Source organism: Pongo abelii, chromosome 3 (assembly GCF_028885655.2).
Source record: "Pongo abelii isolate AG06213 chromosome 3, NHGRI_mPonAbe1-v2.0_pri, whole genome shotgun sequence".
Lineage (NCBI taxonomy): Eukaryota > Metazoa > Chordata > Mammalia > Primates > Hominidae > Pongo > Pongo abelii.
Genome location: NC_071988.2, coordinates 102,709,688 through 102,728,835, shown reverse-complemented (window position 1 = coordinate 102,728,835; position 19,148 = coordinate 102,709,688). Strand labels below are relative to the sequence as shown.

Genomic DNA, 19,148 nt, shown 5'->3' with positions numbered 1-19,148 from the left:
ACTTTTTGTATGGATGCCGATAAATCAGGAAATAATATCACTGTTTCATTGCGAAAGAAATAGGATCTTCCTTCCTCAAAAATACTGATTTTTTTTTTTCTCCCTTAACTGTGAAATCTACTAAGCATGTGGGACTCACTTTCAAAGAAGGTACTTATCTTGGAGTCTTGGAGTTTCTGTCTGTTCACATACCAAAGAAGTGAGTTGACTCTGAGTTGTCTTCTCTGTGTTGTTTGCCCTCTCAATACAATACCTTTTTTTTTTTTTTTTTTTTTTTTTTAAGGAGGTAAGCAGAGGTGTAGCATTTCTGCGGTTTCCAGAGATGCTGTTAGAAATCTCTGATTTAGGACTTCTTCTGACTGAGGACAGAAATGGGAAGATAATGTGGAAATTTTCTTTCTTTCTTTCTTTCTTTTTGAGATGGAGTCTCGCTCTGTCGCCCAGGCTGGAGTGCAGTGGCGCGTTCTCAGCTCACTGCAACCTCTGTCTTCCAGGTTCAAGCAATTCTGCTGCCTCAGCCTCCCCAGTAGCTGGGACTACAGGCACCCGCCACCACGCCCGGCTAATTTTTTGTATTTTTAGTAGAGACAGGGTTTTACTGTGTTAGCCAGGATGGTCTCCATCTGCTGACTTTGTGATCCGCCCACCTCAGCCTCCCAAAGCACTGGGATTACAGGCATGAGCCACCGCGCCTGGCAATCTTGACGTTTTCAAATTTAAAATAAGTCATGTTTTAGATAGTATCAGAAACTTGACTTTTGCCTTTCATCCTGGCTCAAATCCATAGTTAGATACACCATATGAAGGTGCAGTCAATCTTTGTATTCTAGCAGGGCGAAAGGAGGCAGGCTGCAAGTACTTGAGATAACAGCTGGAGTAAAGCTGAAATATGTGAACTCTTAATTCAGATCTATGCAACTTCAAGGGAGAAAAGGAAGAAACAAGTTGTTGAAGATGAATCTCACCAAAGGGCAAAGTTTCTCTGGCATCTAGATGGGAATTCGGGAACCAGTAATTCCGGGATATTAAATTAAACCTCTCCCCACTAAACAAATATGCTTTCAAAGTTCAGCTGTGATACAGAGGCCTTCATCTACTTAAGTGTTTTTCTTTTTTTTAATTGGGACACATGCCCAACATTTGAACAGAAGCTAAAATATTATGGTCAACATCAAGGCATTGGATTTATTAAATATTTCACCGAAACACTCTATGTATGATGAAATAGGGATTGAAAAAATAAACCTTTTTTTTCTGTGACTCTTACATTTTCTGTCTCATTCCAAGTGTAGAGGAAATGCTGACTTGACATTCTGGTAGAGATTTAAAAGCACCTATTGCAGACATTGAGGGATAGCTTTTGATTCAGTTCCCATACCCATCTTTTCCTCAACCTCTTTTCCAATTTGAATTGTCACCTGAAACCACCTTATCCTAGTGCACCTGCTTCATCATAAATAACATTGTGCAAAAGCAGTCGCTAATTCAAACACAGTCTGCTGTTTAGAAAAAGGCAGCTTTTCATCTGGTGCTTTAGTGGATTTGAAACCATTAGGCATGCCTTTCAAATCCATTCATATCGTAAATCACCCAGAGCTTGCTTCCTTGCTGCTGGATCAATGTCAGGCTCAACTTTTTCAGGGTCCTTGGAAGAACATGATCTATCTTTGTGACCAAATTAGCTGCCTCTGTAAGATATCTTGTCTGTCAACTAACTTTTCAACTTCCCAAATTAATTTTAAGAAAGAACATTCATCTTGTATACCTGGGTTGGGTATATCTTGACTTCCTGTTGGAAGATTTTCCAGCATAACCTGTAATCTATATGCTAATTTTGGTGGCTCTACACTTTCTTTTCACCTGGTTCATTGTTTTAAAACCAGAGTCTGTTTTCCATTATCTCCCTGCATCTCCTCACATCCTAAAGTGCTGCCTCAATTTTTGCAGAAAAGAGAAAGCCCATTTCAATAGCTGTACCCAAACCAAAATAATTATGATTATTTTATTTTATTCTCTTAACTCAATTTGATAGGTACTACCTGAAAATACAAGAATTCTTTGATTTCTTTTTTCTTTTTCTTTTTTTTTTTTTTTTTTGAGATGGAGTTTGCTTTTTTTGCCCAGGCTGGAATGCAATGGCACGATCTTAGCTCACGACAACCTCCGCCTCCCAGGTTCAATCGATTCTCCCGTCTCAGCCTCCCGAGTAGCTGGGATTACAGCCATGCGCCACCATGCCCAGCTAATTTTGTATTTTTAGTAGAAACAGGGTTTCTCCATGTTGGTCAGGCTGGTCTCAAACTCCTGACCTCAAGTAATCTGCCTGCCTCAGCCTCCCAAAGTGCTGGGATTACAGGCGTAAGCCACCACGCCACCACTCCTGGCCTAAGAATTTCTTGATTTCTAAGGAGCCAGTCTTAAAAGTGTTAGACCAAGGTTACTGTCAGAGCCACCGTGTTCTTCTTCCTTGGCGTAGAGAAATAATGTCTAGGTTCTGTACAGGTCAGCACATGGACTTCTTAATCTGGGGTCTGTAAACTCCCTGAAAGTATATGAAAACTGGTGTGTAAATTTCTCTGGGGGTGGTGATGGGGAAAGGTTTGTGATCTCCCTAAAGAGTTAAGAGCCACTGACTGAATTGAATATACCCTGAGTTGTAAAGAACTGGCTTACAAATGCAACTTCGTAAGGTGAGAATAGCTTTTGAGATTAACTTGCTCTCTGCTTTATGTATTATTGGTAGGATTTGAATAAAGTCAGCAGCTTTTTCTTGTGTCTCATACAAATCTCTTTTTTTCTGAAGGAATTAGCTACTTTGAAGTTGGACTTTATGGTAAATTAATGCCAGTATTTAACTTGCTGTTCCATCCACATATTCTAATTTTGGAGAAGAGTCAGTTTTTCCTAAACAAAATTTTTCGTTAGCTGGTCCCCATTGATAGGTATATTGAGTTAGGCAAAATTTTTACTAATGACAGATGGCAGACAGTGGAGAGGCTGGTTCTGAGGCTGTGTTGCAAAGTGTAGAGAGGAGTAAGTTCAGAGTTTATAGGATCTCAGAGACAGAAAATATTAGTTGTGGAAGCTGAAAGGAGAAGATTTGCTGCCAATAAGGAAGGCATGAGAACTGCCTGACTGAATGAAATAAATGAAAGTTATGGGTTACGAGCAACCTTACCCTGAGCCTTTCTTCCCCTGGAGAAATCATTAGGAAGTGATTCCTGGAGTTAATAGTGCCCAGGGATAAATACTTGCCTGGATTCTCATGCCCAGTACTTTGAATATTGGATTTATTTTCTTAACAAGAACTAAACCAATATTTAATCTTTTGGGCCTCACTTTTCAATTCCAGAACTGAAGCAGTTAGAACAAAAGACCCAGACATCAAGTCTGAGTAATACCGAACAAACAGTAGCTCTTGGTGTGGTTAACAAGAGGGAAGATACTTTAGAGAAAACAGACTACTATGTTTGTCTTCTTAGGTATTTAAAATTCTGTTCCACAAACTGTACTTTCTGTACCATTCTGCTGATTTTTCCTTGTGATTATCAAACGCTTCTATTACACAGGCAGTTGATCCTTCCAAAAACAGCTAGACTGGCCACTTGTTAGATATTGTCCAGCAATGAGTGATGAATACTGTGAGCTATGATTTTTCTCTTGGTCATTTCTTTCATTAAATTTTTTTTGCTGGAAATCTGTAAAGTACACACAAGCAAATATTACTATATTTCATTGAGTCTAAGAGGCTATCCCTTGTTAGATGCTCTGTCATTGCATATATCACTTAAAAAGACTGTTAAGTAAACATGTTTTCTTACCATTCAACTGTTTACACGCATCCCAGTTTTGAGGATATTATAATGTTTTTTAAAGTCCATATTGGAATCTCTGGAATCTCTATATCTTGATGAGACCATGCTTTGATGGCAAAGGTCAGTAGCTTAAGTACTGCTGTTGACAGTTGAGCTTTTTAATAAAAGTAATTAATGGTACTAATACTTCTTTGGAGCAAGGATTTATGTAGAACATGTAAAACATATGAATTATTCTAATAGCCTACAATTTGAGACAGACTGACAGGATTTTCGTTTAATGATTAAACTTTAGAAGTTCAAAGAAGACCATTTGCAGCATATCATAATGTAGTGTAATAAATTTTGAACCTGGAATCTGAAGACCTAACTCTGAAACCCTACCCCACCTGTCCCTTACTCCATGTCTAACCCCAAGCGAGTTATTACAGTTTTTCTGAACCTCAGCTTCTTATGTAGTCAAAAAAAAGATGAGGATGCCTGCCAGATGAGGTGGTTGTAGAATCCAGGAAGGCATTTGTAGTCAGTAAACAATTACACAAATGGAGCCAATGAAATTCTCAGAGCCCTCTGCATCACGGATGTCATAAGAGAGACCTGGAGTGGGGATTCAGAGAGGTAAGGTCTGTGAAATGTGAAGACATTTTCCAGCACACGATATCCCATAGTGAGAAGAATTATGACTAATGAAGGGAGACGGGATTAAGGAATTGAAAAGATTCTGTCTGGGGTATATGGGGAGATAGAAAAATAAGACTATTGTGCATAATAAATAATGGGCTGAAGTGACTTGAATCTCAGTAGTTGGTTATTGCTATATGCACGTTCAACAATCAAGGTGGTTTCATGGGAAAATGAAATCAGCTAATTAGCAGCATAACTTTGGGCTTGTTAGAAGGCAGAAAATAGCCTGTGACATAACTCTGTTCTTACAGTTGATTTTTAAGTACAGTAAGCCATAACCCTTATTCATTTACCTCAGTTTGGTTTCTATCGCTGTTTGCATTATATTCTTTTGGTGCCTTGTTGGAGGGAGTTTTCTAAGTATTGATATTTTGCACCTCTTCAGAGAAATACTACGAGTGGTATAGTTCCAAAAAACAGTATACAAGCCTTTTGCCATTGCTCTAATCATAAAGCTCTAAGAAGAACCTTACGCTAAAGAAGATAAGTAGTTTTGTTACTATTTTGGAAGGGATAAGCAATATTGGAAATAACAGATGGAAAACGTATCCGGTGGTGTTGAGGGTTTGAAGATTTCACAGCCATTAAGTGCCAGAATTAGGACTTCATTAAATCTGAATCTTTGTCCAGATCTGAGCTCTTGTCTACTCTGCAGGAACAAATAATTAAGAAGTGCAAATACTTGGTGGCTTTTGGTGCTGATTCCTTGAAAACAAAATCTGAGTGACCCATGACCATTTTGTGGGTTGGTGCTTACTGCTAATTAGCCTGTGGCCGGAGAGTACTTGGTGCAGCGGAGTTCCATCCAGCAAGAGTGCAGCGATGTGCCTCATTGCTGGGTCATCTTAGCCTGGTCACCTTACCCCCTTGGGTCTCAGTGTGCACCTTTATAAGAAGAGGGGATTGAACTAGATTGTGATGGCACATGGGCTGTGGCTCCTTCCATGACTGTCTGACCGTCATTGCTAATCACTTACAACCTACATTCTCCCACTGAGTTACAGCTTCCATATCCTCCTTGCTCATCCTCTGGCCTTTAGACAACCACTTTAATTGATTGCAGTTGGAAAGTGAAATGAAATGTTTTCCAGATCCTGGGCCAGGTGATTTCTGTGGTTCCTTTGAATATTTATCATTTTTCTGATTTTTTGGAATTCCCAAATCCTGGCCAACCATCTCCCAAAAGCACTTTGTTAGAATGGTTGCACTAGCAATGAGTAAGTGCTTCAATGAAGGAAAATGTGTGTTTCCTGAAAGAAAAAAATCCCAATTCCAAGGGCATGACACTCCTCATGCTGCATGTGAAGACACTATGGTTATAACCATCTAAAACTTTTTAAAGCCAGAGGCAACCAAATGCAGACAAAGGGTTCTCTCTCAGTTATCTGAAGGAACTTTTAGGTGCCTCTCATCTCACCTCCCTGCCTCCTAGTTTGAGGGCATTATGAGTTTCTCAGCGCAAGGACAGACTGGCTCTTTTTCTTCCCGCCAAGGATGGCCAGTTTGCAATGATTATATTGCACAGGAGTAGCACTCATAGAAACCTGGAAATTTGAAGAGGAAAGAAACATACCTTGTCTGTTGCCTTATAAAATGTTAACATTGAATAATTTATTTATTTAACCGCAGTTCCTACATTAGGTCTTGCCAGCTAAGGGTGTGTGCAGACCATTTGTGTTAATGTTATATCCCATAGTGCCAGACCCTTTGGATGTTATGACTATGTGCTACCTAAAGGAGAGCCATGGGGCCAATGACCCTAGTAGTGACAAATCTCCGTGGATAGAGTGGTTCTCAGCCATCACCTTCTTCTCATTTGTGGCTTTTTCATGGATCCCTTTAAATTGTCCCTCAGCACTGGTTTGTGGAGGGGACAAAGTACTCAGAAATGAAGTTGGTTTTTATCTCCTATTTATTTTTCTTGATGCTTCTTTTCTCTAATTCTGTTTTCACCTGCCAGGTTGGCTTTTATGATGGGTGTTTTCTCTTAATGCCCCACCCCTGGCTGCCCCCTGCTGAGGCACGGGCACAGGTTGTGATGCTTTGTGTACCCATCAGCTGTAGTTGGAACAGATGCTCAAGGAGTGATGGATGTGACTTCTCAGACAGGGCTCCACACCCCTCCCACATTGAGATGCAAATATCTTTTGGCATCTTAAAAAGAAAGATTAGTCCAGGTTGTGTCCTCCTGCTGCCTCCACACACCCTGTCCCTGTCAGTCCATAGCTTGGAATATGGCTCCCCTTCATTGTTTGCCTTCTGAAGCCCCCAGTCTCTGCAGCTCTTCAATGCCTCCATTGTGCAGACACGGTGCCAGAGACTGGGAGTCTGTTCTCAGGGCCGGGTGCCGTCCCTAGGAATTCAAGTAATAACTTAATAGCCTCTGGCCTCTGCAGAGCACCCTCTGACAAGGCCTTTGTGAATTGCAAAGTACACAGATGGAGAGGAGCAACTTATCTCAGGACTGTCACAGTGCTCCTTGCTCCCAAATCAGGTGCCTTCTCAGCCTGCATGTTTATTGAGAACTGAGGCTTTACAGATACCACCCCACAGCCCCAGTAGAATTTAACACAAAGGGGAGAAAATCAACAGCATCTGATCTTTCAGTGAAAACTGAGGAGTCTACATGAAATCTTGTGTGTACACATATACATATATAAACATGCACACAGTATACTTTAACTCTAGGCCTACTTTGCAATTTAGTGTTTTCAGCTTGAATTTTGGTTGTCTTCCAGTACTTCAGATAGCTCTTCAGTGTTAGGTAACTTTTCCCAACCAAATTTTAAGGTGTACACATTTCCACCTTAGGAAAATTGTTGACTCCATGTGATAAAGCAATCGAAGTTCAGTTCCCTTGCCCCTTTCACAATCTGATGTGAAGGAGTGACATCTAAATATGACAGCCAGAGACTTGAGTTTAAGTCCAGGTTGGGCCCCTCAGTCTAAGCATTGTACGATATTTGATTGAATGAGAGTGGTACTCAAAAGCATGCATACATGTCGTACTCAGAGAGCAATTTGGTTCCTGATGGGCTCTGATTCTGTGTCAGAACCGAACTACTATTTTCATTGCCTATTCTCTCATTACTATTAAATCTTAGTGCCTATTAAAGCTTACCTTTATTTTCATACTGCATATTGCTGACATTATGTTTTCTTTTTTTCTATTCCTTTTAGGAAAGTATGCCTCAGACTCCTCCCTTTTCAGCAATGTTTGACAGCAGCGGTTACAATCGAAACCTCTATCAGTCTGCAGAGGACAGCTGTGGAGGGTTGTATTACCATGACAACAACCTCCTCTCTGGATCCCTGGAAGCACTCATCCAGCACTTAGTACCTAATGTGGATTACTATCCAGATGTAGGTATTCATGTTTCTCTGAAACACATCCTTGGCAATGAGTAGAAATTACAGTACAGTAGGCGGGGACCATAGATAATACAGAATTATATCTGGGTTGCTAATAATTTTTCTAATAAGAAATTGCATATTGATTATTAAGTGCATTGAAATCAAATTGAGCCTGGATAAGGATCAGATTTTGGTATACTATGTGTATCAATTTCTTTTCAGGTTAGTTACAACATTGTAGATGGTCTGATACCATCTAAATGAAGTATCTGTAGAGTTGATTCATGCATATAGCTTAGTCCTTAAATAGAAATGTCAGAGAACATTGGATGCTCCCAGAATATGTAATGCCTTTTTTGTTTCCAAGACCATCACTATGCTACGAAAAGTGAATGTAACCAAGGAAAGTATATGGAAGAGAAAACAAGATTTATGCTCAAGATGTAATTCTTTATAGATTTGACATCAGATGACATGGTTGCTTTGTTTTACCTTGGTAACCTACATTTATATAGCTAGCACTTTCTAATCTAGGGAACTTGTTATATATTTTCTCAGTCTTTACAGTAATTCCAAGAGGGAAGAGAGGAGAAAACGATTCAGTGTTGAGTATTTGCTGATGGTCTCACTCCCAGCATCAGCAGTTAAACACAGGTTTTCTTTCTGGGACAAGTGACTTTTTCCCCCTTCCCTGTGCTGCAGCTACCTCTATGGAACTGAGCTTAGTAGTAGGAGATTTGCCGAGCAGCTGGTTATTGATAAAGACCTCATGAAAATATCTAGAGACTGCATTCATTTGTCTTTATAAATTTAATGATAATCTTGGTGTGCAAAGGATAGTTGGTGCTTGCCACAGTAATTCACCATAGTGTTTCTTACTGAGTTATCTCTCTGTGTATTTTGTTACATGGCATTTTCAGATATGTTGCCACACAGGGAAAACTTGTAATCAAAAGTAAAAGGAATCCCTTGTTCAGCCGTGTGAGTGTTTATGAGCTAGTAAAGGCGCCTAAGGAAAAAAGAAAAACCCCTTGGAATTTCTCTTTTCACTGGGAGTCTGAAATTATTATAACAAATAAGCACTACTTCATTACTAGCTTCTTAGGAGACAATGTGGTTAAAGAAAAGTATATAGTGTTATATTGTGCTTTATTAAATTGCTTTGCCTTTAAATAAATAAATAGGTTACTTGAAAGCCTGCCTTTGAATGTTCTGACACAAACACTTTAGTGTGACGTGCTAGACACAGTGGGGAATTGTTGAGTGTTATGTGCATTGGGTAGGTAGATTTTTTTGTTGCTGTTTTTTTTTTGTTTGGTTTCCATTGAGTTACAAAATATTTGGACACACAACCATGTGTTGTATGGGTAGTATATTCAAGTAAGATTTATCTCTCTGGGCTGAATTTCATTCTTCTTTACTAAAGTGAGTTATGTGTCTTGGTATCCTGGCTCCCTGAGGATGGATGTGAAAATGTGCTCTGAATAATTCCAGGAGCCAAACTTATCCTGTACTTCTGTTATTTTTAGTATGGTTTAAGGGAAAACATACATCAGAAGGTAAAGGAGAAATTAATCTTACACTGTTTTACTACTAGTAGGCATTACTTTTGAAACTGCAGCATATGAATTTGATCAGGAGAACTTAATGAAATAAGACATAGTATAAAGGCAAGATATTAATTTCAGAGATAATGTAATGATGATGACTTTTTTCTCTTGCTGCAGAGAACATACATATTTACCTTCCTACTCAGTTCTCGGTTATTTATGCATCCGTATGAGCTAATGGCCAAAGTTTGCCACTTATGTGTTGAGCACCAGAGACTAAGTGATCCTGATAGTGATAAGGTAATGGTACATTATTAATATTATAATATTACAGTTTGTTTTATTAGAAATGCTTACTCTATGGCTTAGATTTTGTGAAGTTGGTTACTTAAGTAACCCTGGCTTATCCCCAGGCTGAAGTGCATAAATGGCATCATGGCTATACAAGGGGAATTGTGAATGGTATAAAGAATAAAGAACACCAGATAAATCAAATGCAGCTTGGGTGCACTGGCTCACGCCTGTAATCCCAGCACTTTGGGAGGCTAGGGTGGGTGGATCACCTGAGGTCAGGAGTTTTCAGACCAGCCTGGCCAACATGTGAAACCCCATCTGTACTAAAAATACAAAAATTAGCTGGCCGTGGTGGCGCACGCCTGTAATCCCAGCTACCCCGGAGGCTGAGGCAGGAGAATCGCTTGAACCTGGGAGGCAGGTTGCAGTGAGCTGAGATTGCACCACTGCACTCCAGCCTGGGAGACAGAGTGAGACTCTGTCTCAAAAATGAAAGAAATTAAAAATTTTAAAATTTTAAAAAATAAATGAATGAAATGCAATGGAGAATCCCTAGGTCCTGCCTTAAGTTGGTGGCAGTTGGCATTGACATGGAGGGAGGGGGGCTGGAGCTTCTTCTTCATCCCTAAAGACTTTGCACTAGAAGTTTCTCAGTGACACTGTTTGTAACTATTTATTTGATATAGTCCATAGTGATAAATATCACTGAATTAGATTTGCTTTTTCTCCCTAGAACCAGATGAGAAAAATTGCACCCAAAGTCCTTCAACTCCTCACGGAATGGACAGAAACATTTCCCTATGATTTTCGGGATGAAAGAATGATGAGAAACTTAAAAGATCTGGCTCACCGGATAGCCAGTGGCGAAGAGGTTGGTAACCTGAATTTAGCACGGCTGCTGGAATTCCCAGGCAGAGCCTGGGTGAGAAATGGTGCCAAATTATGCATCCTAATCTCCACTGCTTCCTGTCTGTTTTGCCTTTGGGCAAGCCCTCCACATCACATATTGGTCTGTTTAGTATGTCAAGTGGGAATGATTATACCATCCCACTTCAAAGGGATATAATCTAGAGTTTCATGTGATTAATTCGGGGCTATGTTCATGTCAACTCATTTATGTTGCAAGTGTGTTTTAATTTTACTTTACTTTTACCTTTTTTCCTCCCAAAAAGGTTTGACACAGCTAGTTAGATGATAAATGGCATGTTAATAGACATAAACACTGGGGGATACAAAGTAAATAACATTAATATATTAACCGATGATAAATAGTAGATTAATAAATCATAAACAGAAATAGACATTCTGGGCCATGGCAGAAAGAAAATAAATATGGTCCTGTTGAGAATGAGTAGAGGAGGACAGGACTACTGTGGTATGAGTTTAAGTTCCAGGTAAAAGGGAAATACAGCTGGTCATGTGATATTCACTGTCAGAAAAGGGGAAGTATAGTAATTATTGAGGGACTTAAATGAAAAATTTAGAAACTTTCTTCTGAAGAGTTTTGTATAGGGTCATAGAATGGGATCCTACAAACTGCTCTTTATGGTGTTTACAACATACCTTCCTGAATAGAAGCTGAGTTCATAGATTCATGTGTAAATTAGCAAAGATAATTATTGGGGCAGGAGAAGACTGAGAAAATGAGGCAAGTCTTCCAGTGCTCAGAAGTTGATTTAAGGATAGACTCTAGTATAGGTAGAGATTAAAAGTGAGTCTCTTAGATAGTCTTTCATAAATATCACTTCCCTCAGTTGGGCCTTTGATAAGCACTAACTACTAGCTGTGACAAATTCAAGGTTATCCTTTTTGAAGCAGGTCTGGAGGGCTGGTATTCTGTGTTGAGACTTGCTGGGCAAGGATGTCCTTGTAGGTTTTCCATGTTGCAGGTCAACTTCTGGGAACAAGTCATTCAGGCACAGATACACTTTCACCTGGAAAAAGTAGATGAAGCATTTGGCAATGATGTTGCATTTTATTGGTCTTAAAATGCATTTTCCATTATGAATAACCTTCCTTGAGAACTCTTTCAGTGGTGTGCTGCAACGTATAACTTGATACCTTACCCTTTTTTTCTGAGACAGAGCCTTGCTCTGTTCCTCAGGCTAGAGTGTAGAGTTGCGATCATGGCTCACTGCAGCCTTGACTTCTCGGGCTTAATCAATCCTCCCACCTCAGCTTCCCTAGTAGCTGGGACTACAGGTGCATACAACTGTGCCTGGCTAGTTTTTTCTATTTTTTGTAGAGACAAAGCCTCAATATGTTGCCCAGGCTGGTCTCCAAATTTTGGGCTCAAGCAATCCACTGGCCTTGGCCTCCCAAAGTGCTGGAATTACAGGTGTGGGCCACTGCACCCAGCCGCAATTTTTGTGAGAAAAGGGGAAGTATATTAATTGTTGAGGGAATTAAGTGAAAAATTTAAAAACTTTCATCTGAAGAACTTTGGGGCTGTGTTCATGTCAGCTCATGCACAGGATTTATGTTGCAAATGTGTTTTAATTTTACTTTACTTATACCTTTTTACTTCCAAAAAGGTTTGACACAGCTAGTTAGATGATAATAAGTGGCATCTTAATAGATACAAACATTTTAATGCCATTTCTCCCAATTTTACAAAATCAGACTAAAATTATGTAAGGATAGCTCTTGAAAAATTTGTATGGGCTTTCCTGTATTATGTTCTCATGAAAATGGGATTAACCGTTTTACTGTTACTTTTTGACATTATATTATTATGAACCCAAGTGCTTGAGACAGCCATTATTTTTGCTGGGCTGAATGAGTCATTTCCTGAGTCACTGTGCAAGTTATGACGGTTATAATCATTTTGCCAGTTTGCCTATTACAGGTTCTAGCCAGGTATGAATTGATAGGTCCCTTGCTTAAAAAGGCAAAAGTTAAGTATCACGGTGCAGTTTTGTAGTAAATCTTATATTAGAGGGGTTAGCCGTGGCATTCCTTGGCAGGGTCAGTGCTGGCTCAGTGACCTTGGTTTATGTATCCGAAGCTGCTCAAAAGATCAGTGACATCGTAAGTGCTTTTTCTTGTATGAAGGCTGAGACCTAAGTCAGACAGTTTTCATTTCAGTTAGGTTGTCTTTAGCTACTTAACATTATATGTCAGTCGTCTTATCTTCCCTCTATTGCCTTTATAACTTAGTTCTTTCCAAAAGAAACACCTTAAAAATCTTTGTCTTTTAAGATAAAATATTGGCGTTTTGAAAATACCAAATGGATGGTCCTTTTTGTTGTGGGAGTCAAAGGGGAGATCATTTTTATCTATGTTTACCTGATGAGAATTGGTCTTTTTGTTTAACAGAATCAAGCCATTCGAGAGCTGGGTAGAACAGAGAGAAGGGCCAAACAGCCTTGTGACCCTGGCTTCTTTTCAACACTCCTGTGTTAATAACATATTCTTGATAGAAACCTTGCGAAGTTCAGACGGTTTTGAGCATGAAAAGAGGAGATAAGAAGACAAGCCAGTTCTAACTGAGGAATTGATTAAACTAAGCGTTGAGTGGCGAGATGTCACCTGCCTTGATCGGGTTGGGTTTCACAGGGAGATGTTGTTTCTTTACCTGCTTCTATTCAGTATTCAGAATTCAAATCCACACTTGCCAGCTGGTTTATCTGAGTGTGTTTTGGCTAGTCCTCTAAATCCTTGCTCCTTCCTCATCTCTATAAATCACAGAAGTAACTGCCTTGTGTTAACGCCCTTTCAGCTCTGAAACTGTGTGATCGATGTCCTTCCTCCAGTTCTTTGTCTTCAGGCTCCTTATCAGTCATGTGCTTAGGTGGCTCTCCTCAGAGAGACCTTCCCTCAGCACCCCAACTATGATCGTACCCCCTCCCATTATGGGCTTTCACTGCTCTTCCTTTCATAGTGATTCCTAGCACTCTGTGATGAGTAATGATAGCTGGCCCTCTCTCTGTATTTGTGGGATCTGCATCCGTGGGTTCAACCAACCTGAGATTGAAAATATTCAAAAAATATTAAGTCTGTACCGAACATATATAGACTTTTTTTCCTTGTCATTATTCCCTAAACAATACAGTATCACAGTGATTTACATAGCATTTAGGTTGCATTAGGTATTATAAGTAATATAGAGATGATTTAAAGTATACAGGAGGATGTGCGGATGTTGTATGAAAATACTATACCATCTTATAGCAGAGACTTGAGCATCTGCAGATTTTGAAATCTGAGGGAAGTCCTGGAACCAATCTCCTGAGGATGCTGAGGGATGACTGTAGTTGCATTTTTATTGCTTGTTTTCCCCTCTAGACCCCATGCTGTGCCCTCTGTTCACCACGGCATCCTTAACTCCTAGCTCAGTACCTGGCACCTAGTATTATTCTCTCAGTAGTGTTTGAATGAATGAGTCAATCAATGAATGAATGAACAAATGAATTACTGGAATAGGGAAAAATTATTTCCCTCTATTGGAAGGAATATGGGTCTGGGTTGGGATTTGTTGCTTCTTGCCTGGGACTTTTTTTTTTTCCTTTTGGCGGTCAGTGAATCCAGGTGTGCCCTATATATAATTTAGTCAGGTTCTTCTGAATCTGCCAGGACAGTTCTACATAATTTGGCTTAATATGTTTCTCCCCTGGGGATTTGCCCAAAATGAAGTGGTTTATTAGGACTTGCCTGCAAGAAACATGAAATGAAGCTAAAGACTGAATTACATGACAAATGACTGTAGTGAGTAGAATGCAATTTTCTCTTCCTTAAGGGGATGGTCTTTATAATAAGAGCTTCTTTCTTTATTTGCCAGGTAATTACTGTCACTGGCATTTGAAGTTATAAAAAAGAATAAGTACATATTTAGTAATTCATGACTCAGTGAGGAACCATGCTTAACAACACAAAGCTTGATCTCTCAAATGGAATCAAATGGCAGCAGGAAACTTTTAAAAGAGGTCGTATACATACGCTCTCTCACATGCTCACATACTAGTTGTTGTTGAATAGCTTTCCCCCATACTCTATTGCATACATTTTTCCCTTATATTTTGATGCAGTTTTTTGCTAACAACCTGACTGTACATTCCTCTGCCTCTTCCCCCAGTAAATTTTTTTAAAATTGCGGAATAGGCTGGGTGCGGTGGCTCATGCCTGTAATCCCAGCACTTTGGGAGGCTGAAGCAGGTGGATCACCTGAGGTTGGGAGTTTAAGACCAGCCTGACCACCATGGAGAAACCCCATTTCTACTAAAGATACACAATTAGCGAGGTGTGGTGGTGCATGCCCATAATCCCAGCTACTTGGGAGGCTGAGGCAGGAGAATCGCTTGAACCCGGGAGGCAGAAATTGCGGTGAGCCAAGATCATGCCATTGCACTCCAGCCTGGGCAACAAGAGCAAAACTCCGCCTCAAGAAAAAAAAAATGCAGAATAAAAATCTTTCAGCAGATATGCCGGTAAAGCATTGCTTCTCACACTTGACTTATACAAGGATCAGCTGAGGAGCATCTAGATCGTGTGACCCAAGTGCACCGCAGACCAAGTCGATCAGAATCTCTGGGGTGGAACCCAGGCTGCCCGCATTCAGCAGTTCTGCTCATTGCTTCCCAGCAGGTACCCTTGTGTGGTACCCTGAATAGAAGTGGTAATTTCTTACTAAAGTATTTTCTGCAGGGATCCCGGGAAGGGGTGAGGAGAAGGTGCATGATGTAGGAATGATAACATGCATGGAATAGCAGCTGAGGCGTAGAATAATGAATATTTTTAAATGAGTTGTTGGCTTTTTTAAGTGAAAAGAACTTTCTTGTGCATGTCTCATGCCTGTGTTATCCAATAAATCCCATTCTGTGGGAAAATTTTAAAACATTTTATTTTTGATATATCAAGTAACATAGGAATATATTCACTTGGATTTTGCTTAAAAAGAATTCATACAAAGCAAAAGAGGCCAAAAAACTCCATTCAATCCAACTTCTCTCTTAAAGGTAACAACTGTTGTCAATTTTGTGTGTATCCTTCTGGAGCTGCTCCTATGTATACAGGTGTTCACAGAAAGTAGTGTGTATGGCTTTTGTTTCCGTGTGTGTTTACCTAGTATTCTTCACCCTGCTTGTTTTCTCTGTGTTATGTCTTGGAAACCCTTCCATGTCAGTGCAGATAGCTGTGTCTTCTTTCAGCTGCTACACAGTAGTCCAGTATGTGATTGGGCCATGTTTCTTTTTCTTTTTAAAAACTATTCTATTGGACACAAACAAGTTAAATTTGTTTATACTGAAAACTCAGGCGTTTTCTGAGCAAGACTTAGCAAAGAAGATTAAGTCCCTTCTTCATATCAAACTCTGTTTAGTAAAGTAGTAACATATAGTTGTGGGTTGCTCTTGTAAACAGGCTTTACTGACTGTGAAACTTCAACTTTGTAACATGTATTTTCTACTCTGCACTTGATCTTAGCCAAAAGGCTGAGAAGCGATTCTACTCTGGATAGTATATGCTATAATTAAGTATCTCCAAGAAGGTGTTTATTAACCATTCTGAGTAATACACTGGGAAATATTTGCATAAGTATTAGAAGTGGTATCTAACTCTCATGTAGTCATTTGTTATGACATTTGGGACAAAGGACTGAATAAAACATTTTAAGTTGGTAGATTTTGTTTGTTTGTTTGCTTTGTTTTTTGAGACAGATTCTCACTTTGTTACCCAGGCTGGAGTGCTGTGGCATGATCAGGGTTTACCATAGCGTCAACCTCCCTGGCTCAAGCAATCCTCCCATCTCTGTTTCCCACAAGTAACTGGGACTGCAGGTGTCCGGCTAATTTTTAAATTTTTGTAGAGGCCGGGCACGGTGGCTCATGCTTAATAATCCCAGCATCTTGGGAGGCTGAGGTGGGCAGATCACTTGAGATCAGGAGTTCGAGACCATCCTTGCTAACATGGCAAAACCTCATTTCTACTAAAACAAAAACAAAAACAAACAAAACAACATCAACAACAACAACAACAAAAAATTAGCTGGGTGTGGTGGCACACACTTGTAATCCTAGCTATTCAGGAGGCTGAGGCATGAGAATCACTTGAACCCGGGAGGTGGAGGTGGCAGTGAGCTGAGATCGCACCACTACACTCCAGCCTGGGCAACAGAGCGAGACTCTGTCTCAGTCAATCAATCAGTCAATCAATATATAAATAAGTTTTTGTAGAGACAGGGTCTCACTATGTTGTCTCAATCTCCTGGGCTCAAGGGATCCTCTTGCCTCATCCTCCCAAAGTGCTGGGATTACAGATGTGAGCCACCATGCCTGGCCATAGATTTTTACTGTAACTCAAGTTTATAAAATTAAAAGAGGAGGGGGAAATAGGAATGAGAGATTTAAAATAACCCTCAACTCATCCTTGAACAGCTTTGAATTCCAAAAAAGAGACATTTCCCTTGAGTTACAAACATATTAGCAAATAGCATTTTCTAAACTGATAACCTTAATGCTGTATGGAAGGTGGGATTTTTGTCTGTTCAATTTTTAAACACACAGATGTTTCATTAGTGATTTTAGGGTGATCCATGACTATAGAGAAAAATAGGGGTCATCTAATGGACCAGTTTAAAGAACTCAGCAGAATATACACTAACAAATAGAGAAGAAAAGGAAAAGAAGGCTGTGTATGCTTTTTTACACCTTGACTATGTGAGAATTAACCATTTCTAGATATGTTGTCATTCTCCTCATAAGCAAATATCTCTTCATTTGGGTTTTTGTAATATACTCTAATAAACAAAATAGCCTCTGTCAAAAAAACTATGGGTCTTATACTTGTAGGTAAATGCCACTTAGTTTTCAGATAATTAATCTCAGCAAATCATATTGTGGTATTTTTTTAAAAGCCAATGGAGCCATAAACATAGGCCTTTCTACATCTGTAGGTTTACTGGGGCCATCCTTCTTTGGAGATTTAACCTAAGGACCGTGTTAGCATTGAATCAGCCTGTGTGCCTTTCTCTGATACAGGCGTCATAATTTACCTAGAAGAATATTGTTTTGGAAATTTTTGGCTAGAAAAGGAAGACTAAATGGACTCTGCAACTTATATCATAGCTGTGCCCTGGGATTGATGGATTGTGAAGTCATTTCTTGATTTAACAAATGTTTTAAAAGTCAGGAGGTTGACAGTTATCTAAACTACATGCAGTGCTTTTTTAAACCAGTTTCTCTTAAGCATGAGGCTGTAGCATAATGAAGTAGCAAACAAAGTGGCACCTGGGAGTAGTGTTGCAGGGAGAATTTCCATGGGGAAGAGTTTCGTTGTGAACGTTAATAGTGAGTCATGAATGCAAAAGAAATGATTATGAGCCCAGTGGAGGTCAGATGCCAGAAATGAATATCCACTGCTTCCTCATGGTAATCCACATTTTACGTGTAAGTCAAGAAGGCGGTGGCTTACGCCTGTAATCCCCGCACTCTGGGAGGCTGAGGCAGGCGGATCACAAGGTCAGGAGTTCGAGACCAGCCTGGCCCAACATAGTGAAACCCCATCTCTACAAAAATACAAAAATTAGCCAGGCATGGTGGCGCATGCCTGTAATCCCAGCTACTCGGGAGGCTGAGGCAGGTGAATCGCTTGAACCCGGGAGGCGGAGGTTTAGTGAGCCAAGATCACATCACTGCACTCCAGCCTAGGCAACAGAACGAGACTCCATCTCAAAGAAAACAAAAAACAAAACAAAACAAAAAAAAGGTGGTGGTTAGAGGGGGTGAGTGGGAAGTAATGGTATATTTCTGTTAGTTAGCCAGACTGATGAGATTGATAGGACTAGAGAAATCAAGAGGGTGGCCCTAAAGAAAAAGCGTTAGGAAAAGGATGCACTGACTTTGCGATCAATGTATTTCAACCCACCAGAAGTAAACTGGTAGGTACATTTCTTTTCTGGAACAGAGGACACTCAGTTATACTTAGTACCCTTTATACTGGATTCCCTCAAGAGGTAATCTAAATTGTCACTGGAGTGTTTTCATGGCCCAACCTGAACTGTACTCTCAGTCGCAACCCCAAAGAAGAACTAAACCTTACAGGTTTGAAAATGCCTTATGCATGTGTCTCAAACTTATGCATGTGTCGTAACTGCCCTTAACCAAGTTTATTCTCCAATGTCCAGGTAAAATCATTTGAGGACATAGTCTCTAAGTTTGCATAGTGGCAAAAGCAGACATGCAGAGCACGGATGTAATTCTTCGCTTATTCCCTAGCAGACATACAGAAAGAATGTCCAGCAAATGATGCAGTGTCTGATCCGCAAGCTTGCTGCGCTCAGCCAGTACGAAGAAGTCCTGGCAAAAATCAGCTCCACATCCACAGATCGGCTCACAGTTCTCAAGACCAAGCCACAGTCTATACAAAGGGATATCATTACTGTCTGCAACGACCCTTACACGTTGGCCCAGCAGCTGACTCATATAGAGCTGGTAAGGCCGTTATCATCTTTGCCCTT

The 19,148-nt window shown here is 40.0% G+C and overlaps 1 protein-coding gene across 8 annotated transcripts in view; it reads left to right on the top strand.

Annotated features, from left to right (window-relative positions):
• The window catches only part of RASGEF1B (RasGEF domain family member 1B), a 613,492-nt gene that overhangs the window by 573,108 nt on the left and 21,236 nt on the right, over window positions 1-19,148 (top strand). For 5 of the 8 annotated variants that reach the window (XM_054553339.2, XM_054553341.2, XM_009240134.2 and 2 more), the window contains 4 exons: window positions 7,680-7,862; window positions 9,581-9,703; window positions 10,431-10,568; window positions 18,907-19,122. In XM_054553339.2, coding sequence (XP_054409314.1) covers window positions 7,680-7,862; window positions 9,581-9,703; window positions 10,431-10,568; window positions 18,907-19,122 — 660 coding nt within the window. 8 annotated transcript variants of the gene reach the window in all.